The sequence below is a fragment of the Esox lucius genome, chromosome 22, assembly GCF_011004845.1.
Source record: "Esox lucius isolate fEsoLuc1 chromosome 22, fEsoLuc1.pri, whole genome shotgun sequence".
NCBI classification, from domain to species: Eukaryota; Metazoa; Chordata; class Actinopteri; order Esociformes; family Esocidae; genus Esox; species Esox lucius.
Genome location: NC_047590.1, coordinates 13308656 through 13335303, shown reverse-complemented (window position 1 = coordinate 13335303; position 26648 = coordinate 13308656). Strand labels below are relative to the sequence as shown.

Below are 26648 nucleotides of genomic sequence, written 5' to 3'. Positions count from 1 at the left end.
GTCAGACCCCCGAGGGAGGGATTAGTGAGAGATTTACCTCGACTGACGTGTGGGTTTGGGTTTCAGCTCGCTCACACCTGCTGTTTAAAACACTGATTTACAGATATGCATTAGTCCAACTCGGGCCCAGAGGAGTGATCTGGAGCCCTGACTGGTGTTTCAGCAAGGCCATGTATTTGGATTAGGTCGCACTGGCCTGTCAGACACATTATGGGTCCTTGACCCAATTACCGGGATGACATTTTCTCCTTTTTGACAGCCAACAGAAAAACAGAATGCCAGACATATGTTCTGTGGGGTAATTGTGTGTGTGTGTGTGTGTGTGTGTGTTTATTGTGCAGGGAGCGATCGCTGAACTGAAAGTGCTGGGCAACCCTCAAGCAGCTGAGCTACTCTGTGAAGATGAAGATGACTCTGAGGGTGTAAGTGGTCAGCCTGTGGAATCAGCCGCACTTAAGCAGAACAATTATTGACGTCAATTAATGTTTGTTAGAAGAAAAAACGTTGTTACTTGGTTTGCCTCTGTCTCTTTCACTATCCAACTCCTTTTTTCAGGTATCAGGATCTTTTAGTGGGGATGGAGACAGAATGGAGACAGGCCAAACTGTAAAGGTAGCTATTTGTATCCTACCTTGTCCTCTTTGTCTACTCTGTCTTAATAAAGTGAGGGATTCCCTGTGGACGTATTGAAACAGGGTCTGTCTATCCTGTGTGACCTTCCCCTCTCATCCCTCGTCCCTCCTGACAGACCACCGCTCCGTCTTTCCGACCAATGCCAGAGCCCCCACTGAGCCCCTCACTGAGCGACAGGCTGTCACAGACAGGTCAGTGGAATTAGTTAAATTTACTTTTTTTTGTCCTGTGGTTTGAAACTAAATAACTGCACTGCAGTAAATTACATTTTTATTGTTTGACATGAACAAACAGAGAAAGAGGAAGTGATCAGTTTCCTTGTATAAATAGCTGCAATGCCAATAGAATATATCCATGTAATTATGAAACTAAGTGTCATGGAAATATGTTCCTAGAGTAATACTGCTGTACTTGTCCGGGCTTGAGTCATGTCACTTGTTAGGATACACTACACACTAGCATCCTCTAGTGGAGAAAGTAAACTCACTCACTAGCATCCTCTAGTGGAGAAAGTAAACTCACTCACTAGCATCCTCTAGTGGAGAAAGTAAACTCACTCACTAGCATCCTCTAGTGGAGAAAGTAAACTCACTCACTAGCATCCTCTAGTGAAGAAAGTAAACTCACTTTCATTCATGTTTACATTGGTTTTTCTTTTTTTAGTTGCATTGACTGGTGATTGGTACGTCATTAAACATGCTGCTGCATGCCAGAACTATTATTTTAAACCTTCCATTTTGGGATGGATGGGTAATATGTGGTTTATATGCACATACATCTGTTAGTGAAATCATTGTCACAAATCAGTCATGAAAGTCCAAGTGGGATCGCTAGTGGTTCTGATGACATGGGGCACATATCGGCATGTCACAGCATACAATTTTAGGGGACCTGTTTTGGTTCGACAGTGGCACTTTTACAACTAGTGGCTGAAAACCTGTAACCCATCTTTAGATGTACGTATTCATTCTGAGTACATGAACGCACAAACTGTAAATGGAGCTGGGTGAGAGCGTTTAACAAATTACTTATATCTTCCTCCAAGAGTGGCTCCATATTTCTTTCACGTTCAGAATTTCACTTAGAAGGGTTTAATATCGTACCTTTTGGATGGCATGCAGGTAAAAAGGTGTGTTTGTGTTGATTGACAGTAGCTGAAAGGAACCGTCTAACCTTAAAAGAGTCACAATTACAAGGTCAACAAGGTGGGTCCCTGGGAACTTAGAACCTGTCTCTCTGCCTATCTGTCCCTCCGTTCATCCATTTGTCTCATGTAAACTCGGTCCAGTGAAGTTCCCTGACAACCACTCCTAAATATTTGGGACAGTTTATTCAGTTTACCAGTCCCTGTCTGATTTCAGAGCAGCTCACCTGGACTGAGTTGATGGGATGGCAGCCTGTCAATCTCAGCATGTCCCCTTGGCATCCTCTGTGGATAGTGGCTAGCATGTTGGTGTAAGCATGTGGGTGAGGGGTGAATCTGTGGTCAAACATGAGCATGAATAGACTGTTTTGTTGTTTATGGGAGCTAATTGAGAGATGGTGCACACTGAGGATCTGATTATCTAACTGAGGGTTTGGCACGTGAATGGTGAGGAGTGATGATGATGACAATGACTTGTGGAAGATGCTAATGGTGATGATGCTAATGGTGATGATGCTTATGGTGATGACGATAAGAAGCCTCATGTTGATGATGACCACAATGCTGTAACGGATGTCTGTTGTGCTACCCACCTCTCCATCTCTGTCTGGGGTAGGCCCTGCTGGTTCTAAAGGGGAGAAGGGGGACCGTGGGGAAAAGGGCAGCTTAGGAGACAGGGGCCCCACCGGGCCAAAGGGGGACGCTGGGTCTAGCTCCAGCTCTGGTTCCTCATCAGGTGGAGGAGAACGTGGAGAAAAGGTACATATCTTTTAGCACACACTGCTGATGTCTGCTGATTAGAGCTAACTATAACCGATTCAGAGATTACACACATGCTTCAGAGTAAATTAATAATTTGATTTGTATTATTTTCAAACTTCAAAATTTTTCTGGTCTTTTATTTTAGGGAGACAAAGGCTTGAAGGTAGGTTTTTCTTCTTTGGCATGCATCTCCCACCTGGTCTTTGAAATGATTAGATTAGTTAGGTAGTTGTTTGTATAACCTACCTAGTTATTGAAATAATTCGATTAGATAGATAGAGTGGGGAGAACAAGTATTTGATACACTGCCGATTTTGCAGGTTTTCCTACTTACAAAGCATGTAGAGGTCTGTAATTTTTATCATAGGTACACTTCAACTGTGAGTGACGGAATCTAAAACAAAGATCCAGAAAATCACATGGTATGATTTTTTATTTATTGTGTTATCATGTTATTGCATTACATAAGTATTTGATCACCTACCAACCAGTAAGAATTCCGGCTCTCACAGACCTGTTAGTTTTTCTTTAAGAAGCCCTCCTGTTCTCCACTCATTACCTGTATTAACTGCACCTGTTTGAACTTGATACCTGAATAAAAGACACCTGTCCACACATTCAATCAAACAACCTCTCCACAATGGCAAAGACCAGAGAGCTGTGTAAGGACATCAGGGATAAAATTGTAGACCTGCACAAAGCTGGGATGGGACAATAGGCAAGCAGCTTGGTGAGAAGGCAACAGCTGTTGGCACACCTATAACAAAATTGAAGAAGTTCAAGATGACGGTCAATCTCCCTCGGTCTTTGGCTTCATGCAAGATCTCACCTCGTGGGGCATCAGTGATCATGAGGAAGGTGAGGGATCAGCCCAGAACTACACTGCAGGACCTGGTCAATGACCTGAAGAGAGCTGGGACCACAGTCTCAAAGAAAACCATTAGTAACACAGGATTAAAATCCTGCAGCGCATGCACGCAAGGTCCCCCTGCTCAAGCCAGCGCATGTCCAGGCCCTTCAGAAGTTTGCCAATGACCATCTGGATGATCCAGAGGATGAATGGGAGAATGTCATGTGGTCTGATGAGACAAAAATAGTGCTTTTTGGTCTAAACTCCACTCGCCGTGTTTCGAGGAAGAAGAAGGATGAGTACAACCCCAAGAACACCATCCCAACCGTGAAGCATGGAGGTGGAAACAATTATTTGGGGATGCTTTTCTGCAAAGGGGACAGGACGAATGCACCGTATTGAGGGGAGGATGGATGGGGTCATGTATCGCGAGATCTTGGCCAACAACCTCCTTCCCTCAGTAAGAGCATTGAAGATGGGTCGTGGCTGGGTCTTCCAGCATGACAACGACCTGAAACACCCAGCCAGGGCAACTAAGGAGTGGCTACGTAAGAAGCATCTCAAGGTCCTGGAGTGGCCTAGCCAGTCTCCAGACCTGAACCCAATAGAAAGTCTTTGAAGGTAGCTGAAAGTCTGTATTGCCCAGCGACAGCCCTGAAACCTGAAGGATCTGGAGAAGGTCTGTATGGAGGAGTGGGCCAAAATCCCTGCTGCGGTGTGTGCAAACCTGGTCAAGAACTACAGGAAACGTATGATCTCTGTAATTGTAAACAAAGGTTTCTGTACCAAATATTAAGTTCTGCTTTTCTGATGTATCAAATACTTATGTCATGCAATAAAATGCAAATTAATTACTTAAAAATCATACAATGTGATTTTTCTGGAGAATTTATTTTTTGATTCCGTCACTCACAGTTGAAGAGTACCTATGATAATAATTAATTAGATAATTAGACTTCTACATGCTTTGTAAGTGGGAAAACCTGCCAAATCGGCAGTGTATGAAATACTTGTTCTCCCCACTGTAGATAGATAGATAGACCTAGTAATAGGAGTGATTCAGTTAGGTAGTTGATTGATTCTCCTACCTAGTTATTGATTGTTTGATTATTTTCTCCCCCCAGGGCAGTTCTGGGTTCGGTTACCCAGGCTCCAAAGGGGATCGTGGTGTGCCTGGTCCCCCCGGTCCACCTGGCCCTCAGGGCCCCGCTGCTCAGGTGGTGAGACTAGGGGACGGCTCTGTGGTGCAGCAGGTGGCAGGCCCAGTTGGACCGAGGGGCCCGCCTGGGGTCCAAGGCCCATCAGGTCCCCCGGGGCCAGAGGGAGAGGCGGTGAGTTGTAGAGGGACTTTGAAATTATAATATTTGCAGAACATTGTCCCTTTCCTAGTCTCAGTTCCTAGTTCACCTTCTGTTTAGTATAACAAAATCTCATCTCATTGCTCAGGGGGATCCAGGAGAGGATGGCAAAGAAGTGAGTGTAACTCTGATGTTTCTTCCCATTGACCATCACGACTCTTTTCCCTAATCATTTATTTCATGACGAGCGATACCGTGCTTGTGAGACATAATTACTGTTCAAGGCTGCTGAGTAGCGGCGGTCTGTCCGTGTCAGTCTCACTAAGCCGTATGTCTTCTCTCGGTCTATTCACTATTCAGGGACCCCCTGGACCCAGAGGTTTCCCAGGAACACCAGGAATCACAGGACTCAAAGGACAGAAGGTAAGGACAGGAAGCCATTTAAAACGGTTGACCATTTTTGTCAGTGTGCACAGGTTCAATACTGAGTGTCCTCCCTCCAAACCTCTCTAGGGGCACAAGGGCGATGGTCATCCTGGACCCAGGGGACTCCCAGGGCTACCTGGACCCCCAGGGCCAGGGTCAGGTGACCACCCGGTGAGTCCACCCTCCCACAGCATCACCCTATTCATTTCTGGGGATCTGAATTAAATATACAATATAACCCTACTAATATTTCTACATTTTTCCCTAGACCTTTTGGGATATGGAAGGCTCAGGAGGGTTCCCAGATATCGAGAAAATGCGGGTATTTTGATGTAGCTTATACTGACATTTTCTGTGGGGTTTGGAAAAACAACGTTCCACTTTGCTTTATACTCTATAACCTACAGTACATGACGTTTTTGTTGGATGTTTCTCCAGACTCTTCAAGGTCCACCTGGCCTCCCTGGGAAACCAGGTCCCCCTGGCCCCCCAGGCCCCCCAGTCATGAATGTTGGGAGCAATGCAACAGGCTCCTTCGGGGCCCCTGGACTTCCCGGAAAGGATGGGAGCCCGGGCCTACCAGTGAGACCTTCTTTAGTTTACATATTGATGTATTTTGGGACTAGTTAATTGGAGCCAAAGCTACTACAGAATTTCTATTGAAGACTTGATTTGCTGAATTATGTTTTATCCTGTCCTTCAGGGCCCTCCCGGTCCACCTGGCAAACCCGGACCTCCAGGACCCAGCAGCGTAGTGAAGGTGAGAGACTGCAGACTAGAGAAGGTGTTTTAGTTCCGTTCAACTAGTTCTACTGGATATCACACAGGTGATAAATTAAACGCCAACATAAAAAAATAAATCATTAAGTTTCTCAGTTAGGTTTTGGGCCACCACGAGTCACCAGAACCTCTTCCATGCACCTTGGAGTAGATTCTACGAGTCTCTGGAACTCTAGGGATGGAGCACCATACCTCCACGTAATTTTCCTTCACCTATGGTCAAAAATCTCCCATAGGTGTTCAATTGGGTTGAGATATGGTGACTGCAAACACCACACCATAGGATTCACATCATTTTCTTCCTCATCAAACCATTCTGTACCATCCATGCCCAGAAAATGAACCCTCTTTCAAAGTCATTGAGATCCTTTCCTCTTGCCATCTTGATCCAAAATCCAGGTCAAGTGGGCTGCTCAGCACAGAGCATGATAGCATGTTAACTGCTTAATTGTACCATGCAGTAAACCTGTATGGAAGCATCTGCATTCGTTAGGATCCTCCACTCATATATTCAGGTTTTTCCTTTAATTTGTCACCAGTCTGTAGCTGAATTATGTATAAGCATCCTGTCTGACCTAATGGTCTTTTCTCACTCTCTCTCTTTGCCATATTTACAGGGAAAAGCTGGAGAACTAGGTCTTCCAGGTCCCAGTGGAGAGAAGGTGAGATCTGAAATACACCCTAACACCTCACCTCCGAATCATGGATCCAAATAAGTTTTTTCTTTCCTCACTGCTGCTGGTAGTTGGACATCTTAACGTCAATAATCTGTCTCAACACAATATAGGCCACGGTATTAGGGGGTCATGATCACGTTCTTGGCGTACAGATTTTCATCCCTATGCTTTTCTCATTCTAGCAAGACACTTCGTCTGCCTTCTCGTCCTTCTCCAGCTATTTCACCCGCTTGTTTAGTTCAGAGGGTGATGGGTCACAGGTATTACTGATGCTTTAGTTTTGACTGCATGCTGTAGCGCTCTTCAACTGTGGGGTAATCACCTACGGAAAAACGTAATCCTCTGTGTTTGATCTACACAATTACACACTTGCTTCTGAAATAACATCCTAAATAACTTGATGCAACAAAGATTTTCCTAATGTGCAATCATTGTTTTTGTATTATTTTATTAACGAATGGCTTGTAATGGAACTTGATTTGGCTTAAATGTGTGTCTCCTTTTTGTTGTTGTGTAGATGTCTGAAGGGCTGACAATTTGCACACACACACACACACATGGACACACTCACTGTTGCAATCTGTTTCCTCATGTGTCTCATCTCCTTCCTCCTGATGACCAGGGTTCCCAAGGAGAAAACGGATTGCCTGGTCAGGAAGGGCAGGTGGGCTTGGCCGGGCTCCCTGGGCCTATTGGACCTGTCGGGCCCCCAGGACCCCCGGGACCCCCTGGACCTCCATACCCTGTCCGTTATGTGAGTTCAGAACTAATGCCACCACGCAAACTCCACAATGTATAACTCCACTTCGTTCCTCAAACATGCCTTGAACTATACTGTGCCCAGATGTACTGGATGTATTGGACTGTGTATGGTTTGGGGTGATGGTCTTTTTCAAGTGTACGTGTGTCCTCTCTGTGTAGCGTGACGAGGATGGTACCAATGTTCCTGAGGTTTTAGGCATTCCAGGACCAGAGGTGAACTAGACAATGTTATTCGTTCTTATTAGTATTGGTTTTACCATCATATCCTCTTACACATTGTCACATGTCCATTGTTTTTCAGGGACCACCTGGAAACCCTGGCCTTCCAGTAAGAACCATTAAATCCCTGTGAATATTTCCCAAAGTATGATTGGTGGCCATGTCTTTCTAATGGTGACATCCCTGCTGACATCCCTCAGGGGAAGGCCGGATTCCCTGGCATTCCAGGAGAGAAGGGTAGCGAGGGGCCGAGAGGACGGGACGGAATACCAGGAATGGATGGATTCCCAGGAAAATGGGTACACAATCAGTATCATGTAGCCACTTCCCCAGACTGCTTTGTAATGTTACTTTGGCTTTATGGGAGTGAGCAACTGTGTTGTATTTGTGGTTGTTGTGTGTTGTGTAAACAGGGAGAAAAAGGAGAGAGAGGAGACAAGGGGGAGAGGGTGAGTCACCTGAATGTTACCTGAATGTTACCTGAATGTTACCTGACTGCAGATCTTTTTACCTGCTCCAGCAACTCAACTCAGTGAAGCAAATCGATGCGAATGAAACGCATCGGTGACACAAATGGCTTTTAAAACTTCCTTTCACAATCTCGTCAGCCGTTGCTATGGTTACAGCTGCTGGAGTAGGCAACTTCATTCAACTCTGATCACTTCAGTCAAATGTTTACACTGGAAAGGCCATAGAGGGATGGGAAAAGATCATGGGATGGGAAAAGATCATGGGAAACAGTTACCGGATGCCTGCCAAATAAGTGCCGGAACAAACTGAGCCAAATCCTGAGAGCTGCCGGGCTTTTACCTGGCTTGTACCTGACTGTCACCTGGTACTTGAATGTTATCTGACTTTTACATTGTTACCTGGTTCATTCCTCCACCCATAGTTTGTGGTTGTCTATTAAGTGTACACTTCTGTTGTTTTTGTTTGTTGTGGTCTAGGGTCTTCCAGGACGTGAAGGGGGACCCCCTGGACCTCCAGGACCCCCTGGCCCACCAGGACAGATATATCAGACCTCAGACAGCGTAAGTGTGTCTACTGTACAGTCTAGTCAGCTCTGTATTGAAGTGATGTTTGCACATTTAGTTAACACCACTGACCTTCGGGAAAACCACTGACCTTCAGTAACACCACTGACCTTCAGTAACAACACTGACCTTCGGGAACACCACTGACCTTCGGGAACACCACTGACCTTTGGTAATACCACTGACCTTCGGGAACACCACTGACCTTCGGGAACACCACTGACCTTTGGTAATACCACTGACCTTTGGTAATACCACTGACCTTTGGTAATACCACTGACCTTTGGTAATACCACTGACCTTCGGTAATATCACTGACCTTTGATTATACTACTGACCTTCAGTAATACCACAGACTTTCTTTAACACTACTGACCTCCGGTAACACCACCAATGTATTTGTCTCTGTCATTTTAGTATATTGGAGTTTATGGGGGTCACGAGCAGGTAGGCATCTGTCACATCAGGCACATCCACTATGTTTCTAAGTGTAGTTTTAGGATGTTTTATCATTTCAGATTTAAATCTCACTAATCCTCACCTTTGTGAACTTTTCTTCAGAGAGGACCAGGTTTTCCCGGCCCACCAGGACTCCCAGTATGTATCAGCGCTACACTGTTAATGAATACTGTGAAGTGGAGAGAATGACAGTGATGTTACAATAAAGCATGTTGCTTTTTTCATTACTATGGATAGCTGTATAAGCAATTGGTGACAACAGCTGATGTGTAAAGGACATAATAAAATACATGTAATTGATTTAAGATGGGTGGTCCCAGGAATCAAACCCACCATCTTTCCAACTGAGCCGCAGAGTACCCCTCACTGATGACTGTACATAACACACAGGGAATTTCTACTAACCGCCCTCTTTCTAAAGGGGCCTATGGGGCCAAAGGGAGACAATGGAGCGCCCGGACTGCCCGGCTATGGAGCTAAGGTTGAGTCACAACTTCATGTATTCACTGTTTTCTACACAGAGAATATTGCAAACCGTTTGGATGTTTCCTGATGCTGTGTCCTTTCAGGGGGAGAAAGGAGAACCTGTTACTATTCTGGGACCTGATGGCAGACCAATGTTCCTGGGAGGCCTGCGGGGTCAGCCGGTGAGAAACATCTCTCAGTAGTTGTACAGTTGGTTGGCGTTACTGAGAACCCAGTTGCTCTGCCACATTCAATGGTTATAACCTTTGACTTCTCTGAGTATGCAGGGAGAGCGAGGACTGCCTGGACCTGAGGGCCCTGCTGTAAGTAGCTGTCTGTTTTTACAACCACATACACTTGTTACGATTAGCCAAAACAGAACTAGTACTCATTGGAACCAAATCCACACTCCCCAGAACTGGCACTTTCACTCTCAGCATCGATGAACCCGTTGTTTCTCCATTCCCCCCACACACGTAACCTTGGAGTCATTCTAAACTCTACACTCCTTTGATCAACACATTAAACAGACTGCAAAATCTTCATTTTTCCATCTTCGCAACATCGCCAATCTCAGACCTTCCCTCTCCCGTCCTGCTGCTGAAACCTTAATACATGCATTCATAACCTCCCGTCTTGACTACTGCAACTCCCTACTCACCAGCATCAAATCTAAATCCCTCCATAAGATCCAAATGGTTCAAAACTCTACAGCCTGACTACACACTCACACCAAGTCCCGGCAGCATATCACGCCTAACCGTGAGTTACACTGGCTTCCTATCTCCCAACGCATTGACTACAAGATCCTCATACTGACATATAAAGCCCTAAACAAAACCGCCCCTGCCTACCTCTCTGACCTTTTTCCATATCAACCTACACACTCACTCTGTTCCGGTACTGGTACTGTGGGCCACCTCATTATCCCCAAGTCCAAGCTCAAAGGTTTTGGTGACAGGGCATTCTCAAGGGTTGCTCCTAAGCCCAGGAACACTCTCCCTAAAACCATCTGTGACTCTGAGACTATCCCCATCTTCCAGCAACACCTCAAGACTCATCTGTTCAACATTAACTACCCCCTAGCCATGCCCAATCCCCTTCTCTCAATTTTCTTTGTTTTTTCATGGTATATTTTTTTCCTTTGTTTCTGTTTCATGTTCATTTTGTAAAGTGTCTTTGGGTCCTTGAAAAGCGCCATATAAATATAATACGTTTTCATTCTTTACTAGTGATAACGATGTACTAATGTCTTCTGTCCTCATAGGGTCCGGCTGGTCCTGCTGGCATGAAAGGAGATATTGGCATGCCAGGTAGACCGGTACGTACCTCTGTTACGCTAAAAGCTCCATGCAGCGTCCTTCAGCAAAAATGTGCTATTTCCCATACAATCTTTACAAACCAAGGTTCCGCTGCCGAAACTGAACCAGTGTCTGGGTTCTAGGGTCGTCCTGGGTTGAATGGTGTCAAAGGAGACAGTGGAGGACATGGATACCCAGTAAGTATGTGACTGCACGGTTTGGACTGATCAGTGCAGTAGATGGTTTTAGGGTGGATTCATACTTTCAAGACATCATGGAATCATATAATCTATTGGTAGACCACCACGTTGGCTCTGTCTTGACCCGGGCCAGGCTTCAGTTTAACCCAGATTGATCCATGTCTTCAGGGTGCTCCCGGACCACCTGGCCCACCTGGACCCCCAGGGCAGTTAGTACCTCGGGACAGGTTCAGTGTGAGTAGACAGATCCAGGACTTTGGCGTTGTAAAGCAGTTAGAAACTGTGGAGTGGTTTTGGTTACTGACTGCTGTTTCACCACATTCACAAATTGTTACATCTAGACATTTATGCATTTTCGAGGTTGTTTTAACTTCAATCAAGTTTCTAAACACGTTTCTTTTATTTCAGACTCCGAGGTATGACGATATCTCGCAGTCATATCCTCGTAAGTGAACCCCTCATTCTCATTGGTCACACCCGTACAGCATGTTAACATGTTAAACAATGTCATCTGTTCACTGAAATTTGTTGACACTCGTCCTCCACCAATCAGAATCCAAAGGAGAGAAAGGTGATCGTGGAGTACCAGGAATACCTGGCCAACCAGGTACAGTAAAACCAGCCCAACAACAGTTGGACACTTGTAGCTTTTTTTCACTATTGTTAACCAAAGGTGTACTAGTATATGACATGGGCGAATTCAAAATATATATATTTTTTTTCAGGTCTCACCACAAACTTTGACATCTACGCCTTTAAGGTAAGTGGGGTGCTACACGCTGTCAACCTGCGATTCCTGTTTTGGTTGACATTAGGTCACGGCTGAGTGTGTATGTGTGCGCGCACGTGTGTGTGTCCTCAGAATGAAATGAAGGGAGAGAAAGGAGACTTTGGGACGAAGGGAGAGAAGGGCGAGCCAGCAGAAGGGGGTTATTATGGAGGAGGCTACAGTGGACTGGGGGGTCAACCTGGCCCTCCAGGACCTCCAGTAAGAACAGCAACAACAAAATCACCTTTTCCAGTGTTACCAGTTACTTCATTCAAGCCAATGGTACAAATGTTGTGGTGTGTGTGTGTGTGATCTCTTTCCAGGGGCCAAAAGGAGACTCCATCATTGGTCCTCCGGGGCCCCAGGGTCCGCCAGGTAACCCAGGAAGAGGATATGAAGGCAGACAGGGGGAGCCAGGTCCGCCGGGGGCTCCGGGTCCTCCAGGACCGTCCTCCTTACCTGGGGCTTACAGGCCATCACAGAGTGAGTTGTACCCACATGGAATTACTCATGATAATGTGCATTCCAGTCAATTGTGAGGTACATCTTATACAGTACAGGCCAAACGTTTGGACACACCTTCTCATTCAATGCGTTTTCTTTATTTTCATGACTATTTGCATTGTAGACTCTCACTGAAGGCATCAAAACTATGAATGAACACATATGGAATTATGTACTTAAGAAAAAAGTGTGAAATAACTGAAAACGTCTTATATTTTAGATTCCTCAAAGTAGCCACCCTTTGCTTTTTTGATAGCGCTGCAAATCCTTGGTGTTCTCTTGATGAGCTTCATGAGGTAGTCACCTGAAATGGTTTTCACTTCACAGGTGTGCCTTGTCAGGGTTAATTAGTGGAATTGTTTTCCGTTATTAATGGGGTTGGGACCATCAGTTGTGTTGTGCAGAAGTCAGGTTGATACACAGCCGACAGCCCTATTGGACAAAAGTTAGAATTCATATTATGGCAAAAACCAATCAGCTAAGTAAAGAGAAACGAGTGGCCATCATTACTTTAACAAATGAAGGTCAGTCCAGAAAATTGCGAAAACTTTGATTGTGTCCCCAAGTGCAGTCGCAAAAACCATCAAGTTCTACAACGAAACTGGCTCACATGAGGACCGCCCCAAGAAAGGAAGACCAAGAGTCACCTCTGCTGCTGAGGATAAGTTCATCCGAGTCACCAGCCTCAGAAATCGCAGGTTAACAGCAGCTCAGATTAGAGACCAGCTGAATGCCACACAGAGTTCTAGCAGCAGACACATCTCTAGGACAACTGTTAAGAGGAGACTGCGCGAATCAAGCTTTCATGGTCAAGTAGCTGCTAGGAAACCACTGCTAAGGAAAGGCAACAAGCAGAAGAGATTTGTTTGAGCCAAGAAACACAAGGAATGGACATTAGACCAGTGGAAATCTGTGCTTTGGTCTGATGAGTCCAAATTTGAGATCTTTGGTTCCAACCGCTGTGTCTTTGTGCGACGCAGAAAAGGTGAATGGATGGATTCTACATGCCTGGTTCCTACCGTGAAGCATGGAAGAGGAGGTGTGATGGTGTGGGGGTGCTTTGCTTGTGACACTGTTAAGGATTTATTCAAAATTGAAGGCATACTGAACCAGCACTGCTACCACAGCATCCTGCAGCGACATGCCATCCCATCCGGTTTGCGTTTAGTTGGACCATCATTTGTTTTTCAACAGGACAATGACCCCAAACACACCTCCAGGCTGTTTAAGGGCTATTTGACCAAGAAGGAGAGTGATGGATTGCTGTGCCAGATGACCTGGCCTCCACAGTCACCGGATCTGAACCCAATCGAGATGGTTTGGGGTGAGCTGGACCGCAGAGTGAAAGCAAAAGGGCCAACAAGTGCTAAGCATCTCTGGGAACTCCTTCAAGACTGTTGGAAAACCATTTCAGGTGACTACCTCTTGAAGCTCATCAAGGGAATACTGCTTTGCACACTCTTGGCAATCAGAGCAAAGGGTGGCTACTTTGAAGAAACTAGAATATAAAATGTGGAGGTGTTTTCAGTTATGTCACACTTTTTTTAAGTACATAATTCCACGTGTTCATTCATAGTTTGGATGCCTTCCGTGAGAATCTACAATGTAAATAGTCATGAAAATAAAGGAAACGCATTGAATGAGAAGGTGTGTCCAAACTTTTGGCCTGTACTGTACGTCAGCTAACATTTTCTGACCATCTTTTGCCGTCACAGCCATCACCATCCCGGGACCTCCAGGCCCTCCGGGTCCTCCTGGGGCCAATGGACTCTCCTCCGGGGTGAGCCTGTTAACCACTCCATTCCTACAGTGATATAGCGATTGGTTATAGGCGTGGGCCTCTGCGTGATGACACAAACAACTCACAGGATATGACATCACAAAGGCACTTGCCATCCGTGATTGTACAGGTGATGATGCTGAGGTCCTACGATACGATGACAGCCACTGCCAGGCGACAGGCTGAGGGGACTCTGGTATATCTGCTGGACCAAGCAGACCTCTACATGCGAGTACGAGACGGATTCCGGCAAATCCAGGTGCAGTGTTTAAAGAAAGCAAACCGTTCAGTTTCATGAAACGCCACAACATTCGGGTGTGTTCATTTTCCCATGACTGACATGGACGTCCTGCCTTTCCCTTTTCAGCTTGGACCATACATAGCTTTACCACCTGACCAGGTAAAAGGGTACACCTCCTGACGGTGAGTGGATTAGCTGTGTAGTTACTGATCACAAGTGAATGACGTGTTATTGGATCGCGCAGGGTAACGCGGTGGCAGCGGTTGACCCTCCCCGGGTGGTCTACCATCAGCCGGAGGAACACTCCCCCCACCCAGACCCCCGTCAGCCCCAGCCCGAGGGACAGCACCCCGTGTACCCCGACCCGCATTACCCGACACACCCCGACCCGCGGTACCCAACACACCCCGACCCGCGGTACCCCAGTTATACGGACCGCTTCCCCGGGCCTGACCCCGTTAGGCCAGTTTACCCGGACACCCGTTACCCTGTCACCCCACCACACAGACCAAGCCCCCCTCTGACCCACACCCACCGACACACGGTGGGACCCAGCGTGAGTTTCGCCCCCCAAACCAAGTAATTATTTAAGAACCTCAGGAGACCCTGGATGTTACTTCTTTCTTTCTTTCTCCAGATTCACCTGATCGCCCTGAACACCCCTCACGGGGGTAACATGCGGGGTATCAGGGGGGCAGACCTCCTGTGCTTCAACCAGGCTCGGGCCATAGGGCTGAAGGGAACCTTCAGGGCTTTCCTGTCCTCCAAGCTCCAGGACCTTCACAGCATCGTCCGCAAGTCAGACAGGGGCAGCGTGCCCATTGTCAACTTGAAGGTACACGCCTGGGGTTCGGAGATTCAAGACTTGTTATGTTAGAAGTCATTGTGTTGGCATTGACCTTCAGTATTTCCCCTGCATAGGATGAGGTCCTGTTTGACAGTTGGGAGGCCGTCTTCAGTGAAGTCAGAGTGAAGGACAACATCTCAATCTACTCCTTCGAAGGAAAAGACATCCTCACAGACAGTACATGGTGACTCAGCCTATTCTTCTACGTGTAACTGACCAAACCATCCAAGCCCATTTTCGTAGAGTCCCTGAGAATACATTGATGAGTTATGCAGTATAACAGCTGAGACAGGGAATGTAAATAAATGCTAAAATATGTTGACATCTGGTTCCATCCTCTCCTCCCCTAGGCCAGATAAAATGATATGGCACGGTTCCACCAGCAGGGGGCAGCAACAGGTGGACAACTACTGTGAGGCGTGGCGAGTAGGAGAGCGTGCTTTAACAGGCATGGCCTCCTCTCTTCAAGATGGCCAGCTCCTCCAACAGAGCGCCAGCAGCTGCCAGAACTCCTACGCCGTACTCTGCATCGAGAACAGCTACTTCGGACAGGCCAAGAGATAGGACTGGCTAACCACACACTAACACACCTCACCCAGCTCAAGAGATGGGCTTGATGAGGGAAACGTACTACTTCAAAAGATAGGCCATACGACACACACACACACACACTATGGTGACGTTACTTTCGCAAGCCAATGTCAACCGACTTCACACAAAGACTGGAAGTTACGGCCTACAAAACTCAATCTTATATTTGTCAAATGCACCGATTAACACGCGTCACTCTGAACTGTGCCATTCTTGTGACATGGCACGTGACCTTTACACAGTAAGAATTAAAAAGATATAAAGCAAAAATACACATGAAAATGAAAACTGGCAGCAATTCCAAAGAGTGCAGAAATGGGGAATATGGGCAGAGATATTAAATATTACAAATATAAATATCAGTTTAAACAAAAGATAATTCAAATAAAATGTGTAAATCCAATCCAGATTTAGTCATATCTAACATTCTAGAAACAAATTAGAGTTGTTAGGGATCCAAAGGGAAAAACAGATAACGCGCTCTCTATGGTGCTTTGTATATAACAGCCAGAGAACATCAGTCTTATCCAGTACACTGGCCAGCTGGCGATCCACATTATCCATTTCAAAATACTTGACGGAATTTGTCAAGAGCTACAACCAGGCTAAAAAAATAAGACCCCTAAGCTCCAATCCACCCTCCACCACCCCCCCCTCCATCCGTCCACCCTGATCCCAGCTGGCCAAACAGGCCCCCTCCCTACCACCTCCACATCCAACACTGCAGCAGACAAGCAGGCTATGTGGCATTCAGCGTCTTGATTCCCCTTTTATTTCCAGTCCAATGCTACAGTGTGGATATCAGATCAAGTCGTTTGACGTGAAAACAGGTGTTCAGTAGGTGTTAGAGGTCAGACTAAAAGAGGTTTTATACTAGAGTTTGTTTCACTTAGTCAGTTGGGGTCTTACCCTCGAGCAAAATGCCTGGCCTTTCCAGTATGCCATTAAACCACTCACTGAGACAGGGCATTCATTCTATGTCCTCAAAGATTTCAAGCTAATTGTCGCATGGTTATGTACATGAAATGTATTTGTTTATTATCCAATGTTGTAATTTTTTTATTCACTTAAGTTTTATTCTGTACATTTAACCAGTTTTTTAAGCACTAACATTGTCTTAAAGGTTGTACTGTTTTATTTTGCGATTGGACATCAAGGGAAAACCATATCAAAATGTTTTGAGGATAGAAGCAGGCCTATTTATTTTGTGATTAACACACTTTTCAGTAAAGGACTCCAGGGATCTGTTCAGATCGATGTCACCTAGTGTTAAAGGAACAGTTTGGGCCAAGAATCAGGACATTATGTATTGAAAATGAAATGACAATGCAAAACACACAACTATCATTTTTGCATTGCAGATACCTCCGAGGTGTTCTAAAACGTGTTGTCTGTTCAACAGTACGTTCGGATGACAAGAAGCATTTTTTTACAGAAGGTCAAACGCTGAGACCAAAATCCAAAGACCAAAGCATTATTGCATCTGTCAGAATAAACATGTAGTGTGTATGAACCTAAGGTATTTCCTTAGATGACATGTACTGCGCCGTTTCTCTCATTGTCACCAAAATATTTTGCAAATTAAAAACAAATGCCACGCAATTTGTTTTGAAAACTATTTTTTTTATACAATTTCAACATCAATTTCACAGGGAGCTGTTAGTAGCAACAAAACAGGTTCACAGTCATTCACCCTAAGTGTATAAACAGCATTGATTGAAGTCAGTGACTATGACATTATAAAAATGAAAAATTCTCAATTACAAAACTTATCCTTTATTGAAATAATACTGAGCTAGTTAGCTTCAGCGCCCAGCATAGCCAGTAGGTACAATGCATCACATGCCTTTTATTATACCATTGTAAAAACCTGTGACAAATATTTGACATTGTCACTACGGGTTGAATCCTACCTTTAGATACGGCCATTTCAATCAGACTAACATTCCAAGTTGCATATCTTGTGTTTTTGGCACACTGGACTTGATATACTGCATTGTTCACACACACCTATAATCCATCCTATATGCCTATAGGCAATCCACTAATAATGGGCCATATTTAATCACTTAAGCAGTCTTTACAGAGGCCAATCATTGGCCAATATCTGAGTCTTTTCATCAATCAGCATTCTGCAACTAGTTGGACAAAAGAGCAGAACCAGGCTGTCTGTGAAAACATGGAAGAATCCGAAGACGCTGGTCCTTAAGGGGACCGGCATTTGGTGGTATTTCAATAGTTCAGGACTTTGGGTGTGAGGCCCTTGATCTACTTCTTGAGAGTCTGATGAGCTTGTGGATACCCTTTTGTTTCACCTACATGTTTTAATAAAGAAGGTACTTTTGCGAGCCGATGCCAATTGACTGGACGTCTACAGCCTACAAAACTACCCATTTAAACAAAAGACAATTAAAATTAAATGTAAGTCTAATCCAGATTTAGTCATGTCTGCCATTCTAGAAACAAATTAGAGTTGTTAGGAATCCAAAGGAAAAAAACACCTGCCTAAAAGATTAGCTTTTCTTTTCAGACTTTCAAACAAACATTCAAGGAAACCCTATTGAGTTAATGTTCGATTAAAACAAAAACAATGTCGAAAATAAAATCCAGAATAGCTCACAGCAAAATCTTTTAACTTGGCTAAAGATACTGAGACAATCATTTTCAAATAACAGTCATTTGTAAAAGTAATTTGGGGTCGTTTAAAATCACATTTTAGGATAGATATGAACATTCACGTGGGCTTCCTATTAGAAAGATGATTGTCAAGAATATTATTATTATAGTGGAGGGAGGAAAGAAAAAAATCGGCATGAAAACCAAAATGTCGACAAAATAGTGGCTAAAATGTACTTGCCGACCAAAACTAAAAAGCTAAATCAATGACTGAATCCCTAGCAGCAAAAGCAGGTGCACCAACACGGCTTGTTTGAAGGCCCTAAGACAACCTACATCGGCACAGTTCATTACCTACAGCTGATTAACCGTAACAAAATGCAAGTGTAGCAAACACACTAAGCACTCAATTTAGGCAAACGTTTTCAATGGGAATCATTGGGAAGATTTAGCCCCCAGAAAATGCATTGCTTGATGTGTCGCCTTAATCAAATGCAGATACACTGAGATCACATAGTAATCATGAGCCCTCTCAATGCTAAAGATATACACAGATTAAAAAAAACACTGCAATACATCTGCAGCAATTTTTCATCACAATGGTGTTCCTAATGATTGCAAACGTTGAATCATTTCCTGAATATAACAGGGCATTGTTCCACCAGTAGAGGAAATAGTAAAGTTAAATTAATTACAGACGGTTTCTGTAGTGTAGCTCATTTCCTATTGGTCCCCTCTAAGAAGACAGAATATTAAGCTAATTTGTCAATTCACTTGGTTTGTCAGTCAGTTTTACATAAGTGCCTCAGTGAAAATACAGCATATGTTGAACTAAACCCATAATCCTGTCACCAGTGAATGACACCATTTTGAATATTCCTGGAATAAGAAACCATTAACAACTCCAATTATCTGAGGCTGGTCCAAATTCAGATGTCTGGAACTGAAGAGAAGTAAAGCCAATCGCAATACTGGTCACTTCCATAGACGTCCCCCGTGAATTTACCACACCTCGTCTTATCGGTCCTTGTGCGGTCGCGTGTGAAAACAGTACATCACACCGTTCAAGCCTTAACATTTCTCCCATTGGATAGAGGCTCTGTCTCAGAGGGGTTTGTCTGAATGGAACAGAGCTCGGTAGGCGTGGCTTGGTCTGTGGCCTCGCCACTGGATTGGTTCCTATAGTGATGGACAATGACCCAGGTGGCGCAGGCCAGGTAGATGACAGTAAGCAGGGTGAAGTAGAAGAAGTAGATCAGGAACTATCGGAGGACAGAGTAGCAATTGTTAGACAATGAAACGATTAACGATTCCCATTAGCGTGGAAGGGTGAGGTCGTTTTGTGGGTGTGTCTTACCTGTGTATGCACATCCAATCCTAAACCCCTTTTGTCAGAGATGATGAGGGTGATGATGGTTTTCAGAATGGTGGACAGGAACGTGTTGACCCCAAACACCAGGGCACACAGCTCCTTGGTGAGGGACGACGCGATCTGGAAACTAAAAACACCAGGGCAGTCAGACACATTACACCTGGAGCACAAAGGATGGTGACATTTCAGTTCCATTTGATAGTGCAGTGTACTGAACCTTTTTCTGATTCACACTGCCCCCGCATCTGAAGAAAACATATGCGGTATTCAATCATTTATATGAAGTAAATCAAAGAAACGCACATGGCGATGGGTACCAGGAACTGGTAGAAGCCTTTGAAGAGGGTGTAGGACACGTAGCAGACCCAGATGTTGGTAGTGTTCCCCATGAGGAGCAGCAGGCCGGCCTGCAGGGCCGTGACCACGCCGATCACCAGCTCTGACCACACGTTCCAGCGGATCTTCACAAAGCCGGCCGCAAACGACGTGATGGCCCCTGGGATTGGGTTAACGAGGCGGAAAGAGGAGACCAGGAAAAGCTGAGTACGGTAATACGTGACAGTGCTTAAGATTCAGGGAAACTTTATTTAATGAATGCATTGTGTGTGTGTGTGTGTGTGTTGAATCGGTATTTGAGATGTTATAACCAAGGCGAACAAAGAAGAATGCTAAGTTAGTTAACATTATTTGACATCAATAAAAATAATTATATTATATTACAAGGAGCATATTTTTCTGTGTCATCTCCCAAGTAATTGGTCTCTAAACCATTGTAATATGGTCTGTGCGTCACTGCTTCATCCATTACATATTTGCCACCATAAAAAGACTGAGTGCTTTAAATTATCACAGATGTGTGTCAGTGTATAGCTAGGTTACTAAAACTTGCAGAAAGAAAATATGGACATTTTCCCACCAGTGGCGTTTCCATCTAACAGACTTGTCGATCACAGTAGTGTACACAAAAAGCGCTTCATACTGAGATGCAAGACATTATCACACAGTAACATATTCAGATTTACAATTTTATCATACAGTCAAACAGTGTGTGATGCATGTGCACAGGTTAGCATCAAGCTGAACCTAAGGTGAACTTGTGAACTGCATGTGAACTGTTATGTTCTGAATGGTTGAGAAACCCGACCAACTATGCTGTTGGCTTTTTGCATCTACATCATCAGTTGAGTTTACCTTCAAATCTCCACGTTTACCGAATTAAATAAAGGAATATTTTCTATGCATTATTCAATAGCAAATATGCCCACTGGTTTTGGCACCAGCACACAACCCAACATCTTGTTAATGCAATGACAGTAGGCTATCATCCAAGATGGCCGCTACAAATCTTTTGTGAATGGAAAGGCTGTAACTGACACAAATTATTTCTATGTTAAAAAAATATATATACACCAAGATGCAGGTTAGCATGTTGCTTTCCCTCCCTAGGCAAACTGCTGTAGGAGCCTTCATATACCTTCCAACCAAGACCACTACCACACTGGTGGCAGTATTGGGGGCCGTACATTGACTTGGCCAGGGGTCTTTAGGGCCTCACCCAGTAGCGTGGAGGCAGCTTCCACTCCTCCATTGTAGACATGTTTGTTTTCCGTTGCGGGGTACACTTTGTTCCACAGGATGTGGACGTAGAAAAGGACCAGGTAGTAGCCAGTGGAGTTGAACACCCACCACAAACTCCACAGCCTCAGGCTAGGCCTCCGTGGCATGTTCCTGAGCTCCTTCAGCATCTGAACGAACACAGAGTCCCGCCAGGAGGAGCCGGAGCCGAGAGGAGCCAGGGCCGGAGTGTCGCCCGTGCCCCCTTCGTCCTGCTTCATCCGGTCCCGCTCCGACTGGGCCGCAGCCTGCTCCAGGAGGTTCCTCTGGGCTGCGCGAGCGGCCCTGTTGAAGAACAAGGACCTCTTGGGCCAGGGTAGGCAGGTGGACAACAGCAGGCCGAAGGACACGAAGCCCAGGGAGATGGCACTGAGGGTGGAGAAGGACAGCCTGCCCACGGATATCAGCAGCTGGCCAAGCACGGAGCTGGAAAACACCCCCATGAGGACGGAGGAGCGAGAGTAGCTGGCCACGCGCTGGTACATTTCCGGGGCGACCAGGGAGAAGATGTAGGAGGAGTAGGCCACGCGCGCCGCCATAGTGATGCCGTAGAAGAACTCCATGAACTGCATCTCCAGGAGCGAGGAACCCAGGAGGAGGAGGAGCCAGATGGACACGTGGCTGAGGCTGGAGAGGATCAGGACGGGTTTGTAGCGCAGGAAGTCTGTGAGGAGGAAGACCGGCACCAGAACCGCCATGTACGAGTAGGACAGGACCGGGTTGATCTCATTGGTCACCTGTAGGAAGAGAGCGGGGACAACGATGACTGGAAGGAGAGGGATGAAGAAACTAATTCTGGTTGGAAAACAGTTGTAATGCGACAGCAGGTGCACACAGGAGTTCCATATTCAGAAATAGTCACTTGACAACCCGTGACTGACACTTCCCGTGCCCGATGGGGCTGTGGTACGGGTGCAGTTATGCATTTTGCTAATATCCCTGACCTGTTTTAACCAACATGCTAGATTGTCCTTAATCTGCGCTTAAGCCTTAAATTCTCATGTGTGAAAAGTCAGCTGACATTTGCTCCTTAGTCCCGAGGTGCTGAACTGTTTCAACACTGATATGCTAAGGGAGATACTGGATTTAGTGGATTTCAATATCAGCTGCATGTTCAAATAGCAACAGATTTGTATGTCGGCCCTTCAGAAACATCCAGGTGGCAGTCCTGTTTTGTAAGCTAATCCTGGATCTACAACATGTTTTCTTTGAACTCAGGACTCTGCTGTAGCCGATAAAAGGTCCAGTCCACACACATTGCATAGTGGCTACATTTGTGAGGACGCATATGCATCGTTATGGTTACGCAGCCATTTTGTACCCAAGCGGCAAAAAATAAAAAATACATTGAACGGACTCGCTAATGTCCGAAATGCCATAAACACCTGATAGACAAGCTTTACCGAAACAATTTTCAGCTCTGGGCAGTCAGTATGAAGAGTTTGATAGCGGACATGTTCACTTTATATGACCAGGTGCTGAAACCAGTCTGTCTGACTTCTTAGCAAATGATTGTCCTGGCATAAACATGAAGTAACAACTTGACTGTGTGTGTCTTGCGTGTTTGATATGCTGCCAAAAATAGACTGGCTGTTGGTGTTTTGCTTAGGTTTGCTAAGCCCAAATGTTACAAGTTCTAAAACAACTTTGTTGCAAAACAGGTTCATGTGTGAGGACACCTGGACTACACTGAAACGATGTCATCACCACAGGGACTGGGTGGCAACGGAGTGAGACGCAAACATGCAAATAATCTAGAGAATCATGCACATGAGCAGAATTGCCTGAATCTAAATGCTGGAGAATAACAGCAAAAAGCCAGAACCATAGCCAACCCGTTGACATAACCCTGTTGCTAATGGTGAGACCATTTGCCAATACAACAACGCTAACCCACCTTCACAGGGGAGTGGGAACCCTCACTGATCCAGAATCTCCACTAAAGCTACACTGCCATGCAAAGACACCTGCAATGATTCTGCAAAAAAAGTAAAAATGTGAGCGTGCAGCTCTGACCTAGTCCGTAGGAATGTGAACTTTGAACATACCAAGGAGGGTTACCGCACTCACGCAGTGGCGGCCTTATTAAAGTCCATTGGAAGCCCTGACTAAGTCGCCCCGGATAAGAGTGTCTGCTAAACGGAAGAAACATTGAAAAATAATAACGGCCTTCTTCACTGAATCTCTTCCAGGCGGACAGGTTAGAGTAGGACTTTAATTGTACGAGTATCCATATAGCACACCGTGACATTGCCTTTAATATATCCCAAAATGAATAGGCTCCACAGGTTGAAGTGACAGAACTTTCTAAATGTTCTAACCTTCTATCCCTCCATCCCATCTACTGTATCTTCTCAATACACACACCGCATGTAGAAATAGGACAGCGCGCGCACACGCACGCACAAACGCACGCACACACACACGCGCATTACCCACTTGTTCCCTGGTGAAGTTCTTCTCCGTGCTGAGCAGATTGGGCGTTATGAAGGGCTCTCCGGGTTTCAGCTGCACCATAAACCCGTAGAAACACAGAAAAACCACGGACAGCTGCCAGGTCCAGGCCTTCTTGGTCGGGCTGCCCGGCGGCTCCTCGGGTGGAAGGGTCATCTCTGGGTCTTCAGGAGTGGTGTCCTTCAGGTGTGACTTTGTCACTCCCACCTCCGTCCTGTCCCCACATGCCATAGCATCGCTCACCATGCCAGTGGCTCGACAGTGGACTTGAGTCCCAAGTCTAACTGACTATTAAATGACCATGTGGTATGTTACAGTGAAGCGGGGGAGGGGGGCCGGCTATGGGAATCGGCATAGAAACCAGAGAACAGTGGGGGGGGGGGGGGGGGGGGGGTCTGAATGTCTAAACAGTCAGTAAAAAGTACAGCTTCCTGTCAGCACACTTCCAATAGAACTTCCCTAAAGGATCCACTGTTAAACATTAGAGGGGGTTAAAAGGGACCCTTTCACAATGACACTAACCAAGAGTTGAAGTGCTATGTGCTGTTATTTTCCATGTCCATAAGGTATGAGGGAATGGTAACCTTTGTTCCATTTCACAGCTTAACAATAACTGAAAACAAGTTAGCTTACTGCTGGACCGGTCAGTGTGAACCTGTAAGATGACGAGAATGTTAAACAGTCATGGAGAGTCTCTTTTTCTTACTTCAGTTATGTAACATGTAAAGAAAACAATAAACACTATTCTTTATTGTAGAATACAAATATGCACAAGATTAGTAGTACAGTAATGATTAAACATGTTATGTCTCAACTGTGAAGCTTTTTCATGCAGAGAAATCGAAGGGAAAGTTTGATCAGTACATGTTTGATTTCAGAGGTGGTGACAATTTGACAAACAACACTTTCATTGACACTACACAGAGGTGCAAACAATGCCCGTTTGTTTCATCATAACTGTCTACCGATTAACTACAGCATGAAAAGTGTTGATTAATAGGAGGTTAAACAAAGTACCTTGATTATCGTGATTAAACTGTGATTTTTCTATTAATATATGTAAGGGTCTCTGGGGATTTGATTGTGGCTGTAGTATTATTGACAAAAATATTAGCTAGTACGTCATTAACATCATCGTCATTATGTCAATGACATTTAGCTTTTCTGAAATTTCAGTGGAAATAAATGCATTCAGCCATTTAGTTAAAGCAGCTAAAAGATACGAACCCATAATCGGCCACCGTCCCAGTTATTGCCTTACTATTTTGTTCAATAACATTACATTTATTTTTCTATTTTTGTTAAACATTACAGATCAGTCTCGTCTCAAGTGTATACTGTAAAGTTTGGTAGTTACCCTCCGGTAACTTCTCCAAAACAAATTCCAGATATTTTTTAAATCTCATTAAAATATAGTTTTACCTCCCTACATTTATTAAAATAACTGATAGTGGACAAACTGAAAGTGTATATTTTAAAGCAAACCGTAACGTTTTCTATTGCAATTACATTTTAACTTGAGATGATGTTCTCCGACCCCTAGAAACCGCCGCTAATATGTGGGGGCGTATAATATGGTTAGATAAAACCCCAAATTCCTACATTTGTTTACAGCTGTCTGTGAGACAATTCAACTTTAGGGGTTTGACACATCCCAGTAATAGACAAACAACACACAACGTACATCACTTGAATTTCTTCGACTACAATTACGGAATTGTCTCCTTACTAGTAAAAGGATATTCGCCAAAGTTGCAAATCATTCCATAGGCTCATACGAAATATACATTTCTAATGCTGCATGTATTTGAGAACAGTTAAGAAATTAGTGCTGCAACGAACTCACTCGACAAGCATGTCCAATTTTATGCAAGCATGCCATATTTTCAGGTGTATTTAAGGAGCAGGCGAAAAGACTGATCGCAATCCCTAGAATAACAAACTAATAACTTTACAAGTTACTTGTTAATGCAGCCAGCTCGACCAACGTTGACCATCCATATGACAAAGCTAATTTTACCGACCTTTTGGTAAAAAGCAATAGATAGCTTGCTAATGCTAACGTATGCTACTTGTTAGCCACCGCGTTAGCTAACTAGCTTACATCGTGCAAGTAAATATTACCATCCTTGTTGAATGGAGACATGTCTGAACTTCAGTATATAAAGACTTTTGCTACATTTCAAAACCACCGTTTTATTGTCAATAATTTTTTTAAATAACCTACCTCTAATTTATCCCACGAGTAAACTCGTGTACACAGTCAAGCAGTTGCGAAAGGAAGCATCAAACCTCACATCCGACCCGGAGACACGCCCACATGAATTTTATCTAGAGGGGGAGAAAGACACTTGTCGGGGCCGGGACACTAGACAGACCTGATACTCATCCCACTCGCAGATATAAAGTACATGCACCGATCAGCCCATTAAATACAGAGAAGGCGGGTGTACGAAGCTCACGTTAATTTAAGATTATAAACCAAGATCACCCACATCCTGACGCTTTCATGGGAGGCAAGTGAAGCCGAGTGGTAAGAATTTAGGGGAAAGGTGAACACAGCGCACAAGAACATAGAAAGAGGTCAATGGGATGCAATACGTGGGGAAGGGGACACGGTTAATAAGGCATTAATGTCCCTATGCTTTTTTTGGTTCTTCAATTGCTCTGATTGTGTTGGCATTTGGAAACAATTAAATACACATATGTTTACCCATTACCCTGGATGAGAGTGTCTGCTTAATTACTTAAAGACTACTTGTCTACAACCCAGACCCTTATTTTATCAATGGTCCTTGAGAAGACCGATTGCTACCTCATAAAATTGTAAAACATGTCCGTTCCATCGAA

The 26648-nt window shown here is 44.7% G+C and overlaps 2 protein-coding genes across 7 annotated transcripts in view; one reads left to right on the top strand and one right to left on the bottom strand.

The window, feature by feature from the left end:
* LOC105019789 (collagen alpha-1(XVIII) chain) overlaps nucleotides 1-17344 on the top strand; it is a 47625-nt gene extending 30281 nt beyond the window's left edge. For 3 of the 6 annotated variants that reach the window (XM_020042190.2, XM_020042185.2, XM_020042189.2), the window contains exons 3-43: nucleotides 342-422; nucleotides 556-612; nucleotides 749-824; nucleotides 1785-1838; nucleotides 2394-2536; nucleotides 2685-2702; nucleotides 4514-4720; nucleotides 4836-4862; nucleotides 5048-5110; nucleotides 5201-5284; nucleotides 5382-5435; nucleotides 5552-5695; nucleotides 5817-5873; nucleotides 6511-6555; nucleotides 6753-6830; nucleotides 7193-7324; nucleotides 7492-7545; nucleotides 7634-7660; nucleotides 7752-7850; nucleotides 7965-8000; nucleotides 8499-8582; nucleotides 9003-9032; nucleotides 9147-9182; nucleotides 9466-9525; nucleotides 9614-9691; nucleotides 9797-9832; nucleotides 10777-10830; nucleotides 10954-11007; nucleotides 11179-11244; nucleotides 11419-11455; nucleotides 11564-11617; nucleotides 11736-11770; nucleotides 11873-11998; nucleotides 12103-12262; nucleotides 13999-14063; nucleotides 14194-14322; nucleotides 14431-14463; nucleotides 14549-14860; nucleotides 14942-15139; nucleotides 15226-15335; nucleotides 15502-17344. In XM_020042190.2, coding sequence (XP_019897749.2) covers nucleotides 342-422; nucleotides 556-612; nucleotides 749-824; nucleotides 1785-1838; nucleotides 2394-2536; nucleotides 2685-2702; nucleotides 4514-4720; nucleotides 4836-4862; nucleotides 5048-5110; nucleotides 5201-5284; nucleotides 5382-5435; nucleotides 5552-5695; nucleotides 5817-5873; nucleotides 6511-6555; nucleotides 6753-6830; nucleotides 7193-7324; nucleotides 7492-7545; nucleotides 7634-7660; nucleotides 7752-7850; nucleotides 7965-8000; nucleotides 8499-8582; nucleotides 9003-9032; nucleotides 9147-9182; nucleotides 9466-9525; nucleotides 9614-9691; nucleotides 9797-9832; nucleotides 10777-10830; nucleotides 10954-11007; nucleotides 11179-11244; nucleotides 11419-11455; nucleotides 11564-11617; nucleotides 11736-11770; nucleotides 11873-11998; nucleotides 12103-12262; nucleotides 13999-14063; nucleotides 14194-14322; nucleotides 14431-14463; nucleotides 14549-14860; nucleotides 14942-15139; nucleotides 15226-15335; nucleotides 15502-15715 — 3507 coding nt within the window. In that variant the 3' untranslated portion in view covers nucleotides 15716-17344. The remainder of the gene's footprint in view (nucleotides 1-341; nucleotides 423-555; nucleotides 613-748; nucleotides 825-1784; nucleotides 1839-2393; nucleotides 2537-2684; nucleotides 2703-4513; nucleotides 4721-4835; nucleotides 4863-5047; nucleotides 5111-5200; nucleotides 5285-5381; nucleotides 5436-5551; nucleotides 5696-5816; nucleotides 5874-6510; nucleotides 6556-6752; nucleotides 6831-7192; nucleotides 7325-7491; nucleotides 7546-7633; nucleotides 7661-7751; nucleotides 7851-7964; nucleotides 8001-8498; nucleotides 8583-9002; nucleotides 9033-9146; nucleotides 9183-9465; nucleotides 9526-9613; nucleotides 9692-9796; nucleotides 9833-10776; nucleotides 10831-10953; nucleotides 11008-11178; nucleotides 11245-11418; nucleotides 11456-11563; nucleotides 11618-11735; nucleotides 11771-11872; nucleotides 11999-12102; nucleotides 12263-13998; nucleotides 14064-14193; nucleotides 14323-14430; nucleotides 14464-14548; nucleotides 14861-14941; nucleotides 15140-15225; nucleotides 15336-15501) is intronic. The other 3 variants (XM_020042186.2, XM_020042187.2, XM_020042188.2) reach the window with 3 other exon arrangements.
* Nucleotides 17345-17498: 154 nt separating this feature from the next.
* slc19a1 (solute carrier family 19 member 1) lies at nucleotides 17499-24182 on the bottom strand. Its single transcript, XM_029116571.2, has 5 exons — nucleotides 23784-24182; nucleotides 21286-22081; nucleotides 20034-20226; nucleotides 19716-19857; nucleotides 17499-19620 (listed from the first exon to the last, which is right to left on the bottom strand). Exons 1-5 carry the CDS (start codon nucleotides 24042-24044, stop codon nucleotides 19423-19425), a joined length of 1590 nt encoding a protein of 529 aa, XP_028972404.1. The 5' UTR covers nucleotides 24045-24182; the 3' UTR covers nucleotides 17499-19422.
* Nucleotides 24183-26648: the final 2466 nt, after the last annotated feature.

Excerpts from the sequence above, each read along its gene's own strand:
- slc19a1 (XM_029116571.2), bottom strand. The coding sequence starts at position 24,044 with ATGGTGAGCGATGCTATGGCATGTGGGGACAGGACGGAGGTGGGAGTG. Across the intron at positions 19,858-20,033 it reads TTCCTGGTACCCATCGCCAT|TTTCCAGATCGCGTCGTCCC; the intron begins GTGCGTTTCTTT and ends TGGTGTTTTTAG. Across the intron at positions 19,621-19,715 it reads GATTGGATGTGCATACACAG|TTCCTGATCTACTTCTTCTA; the intron begins GTAAGACACACC and ends GTCCTCCGATAG.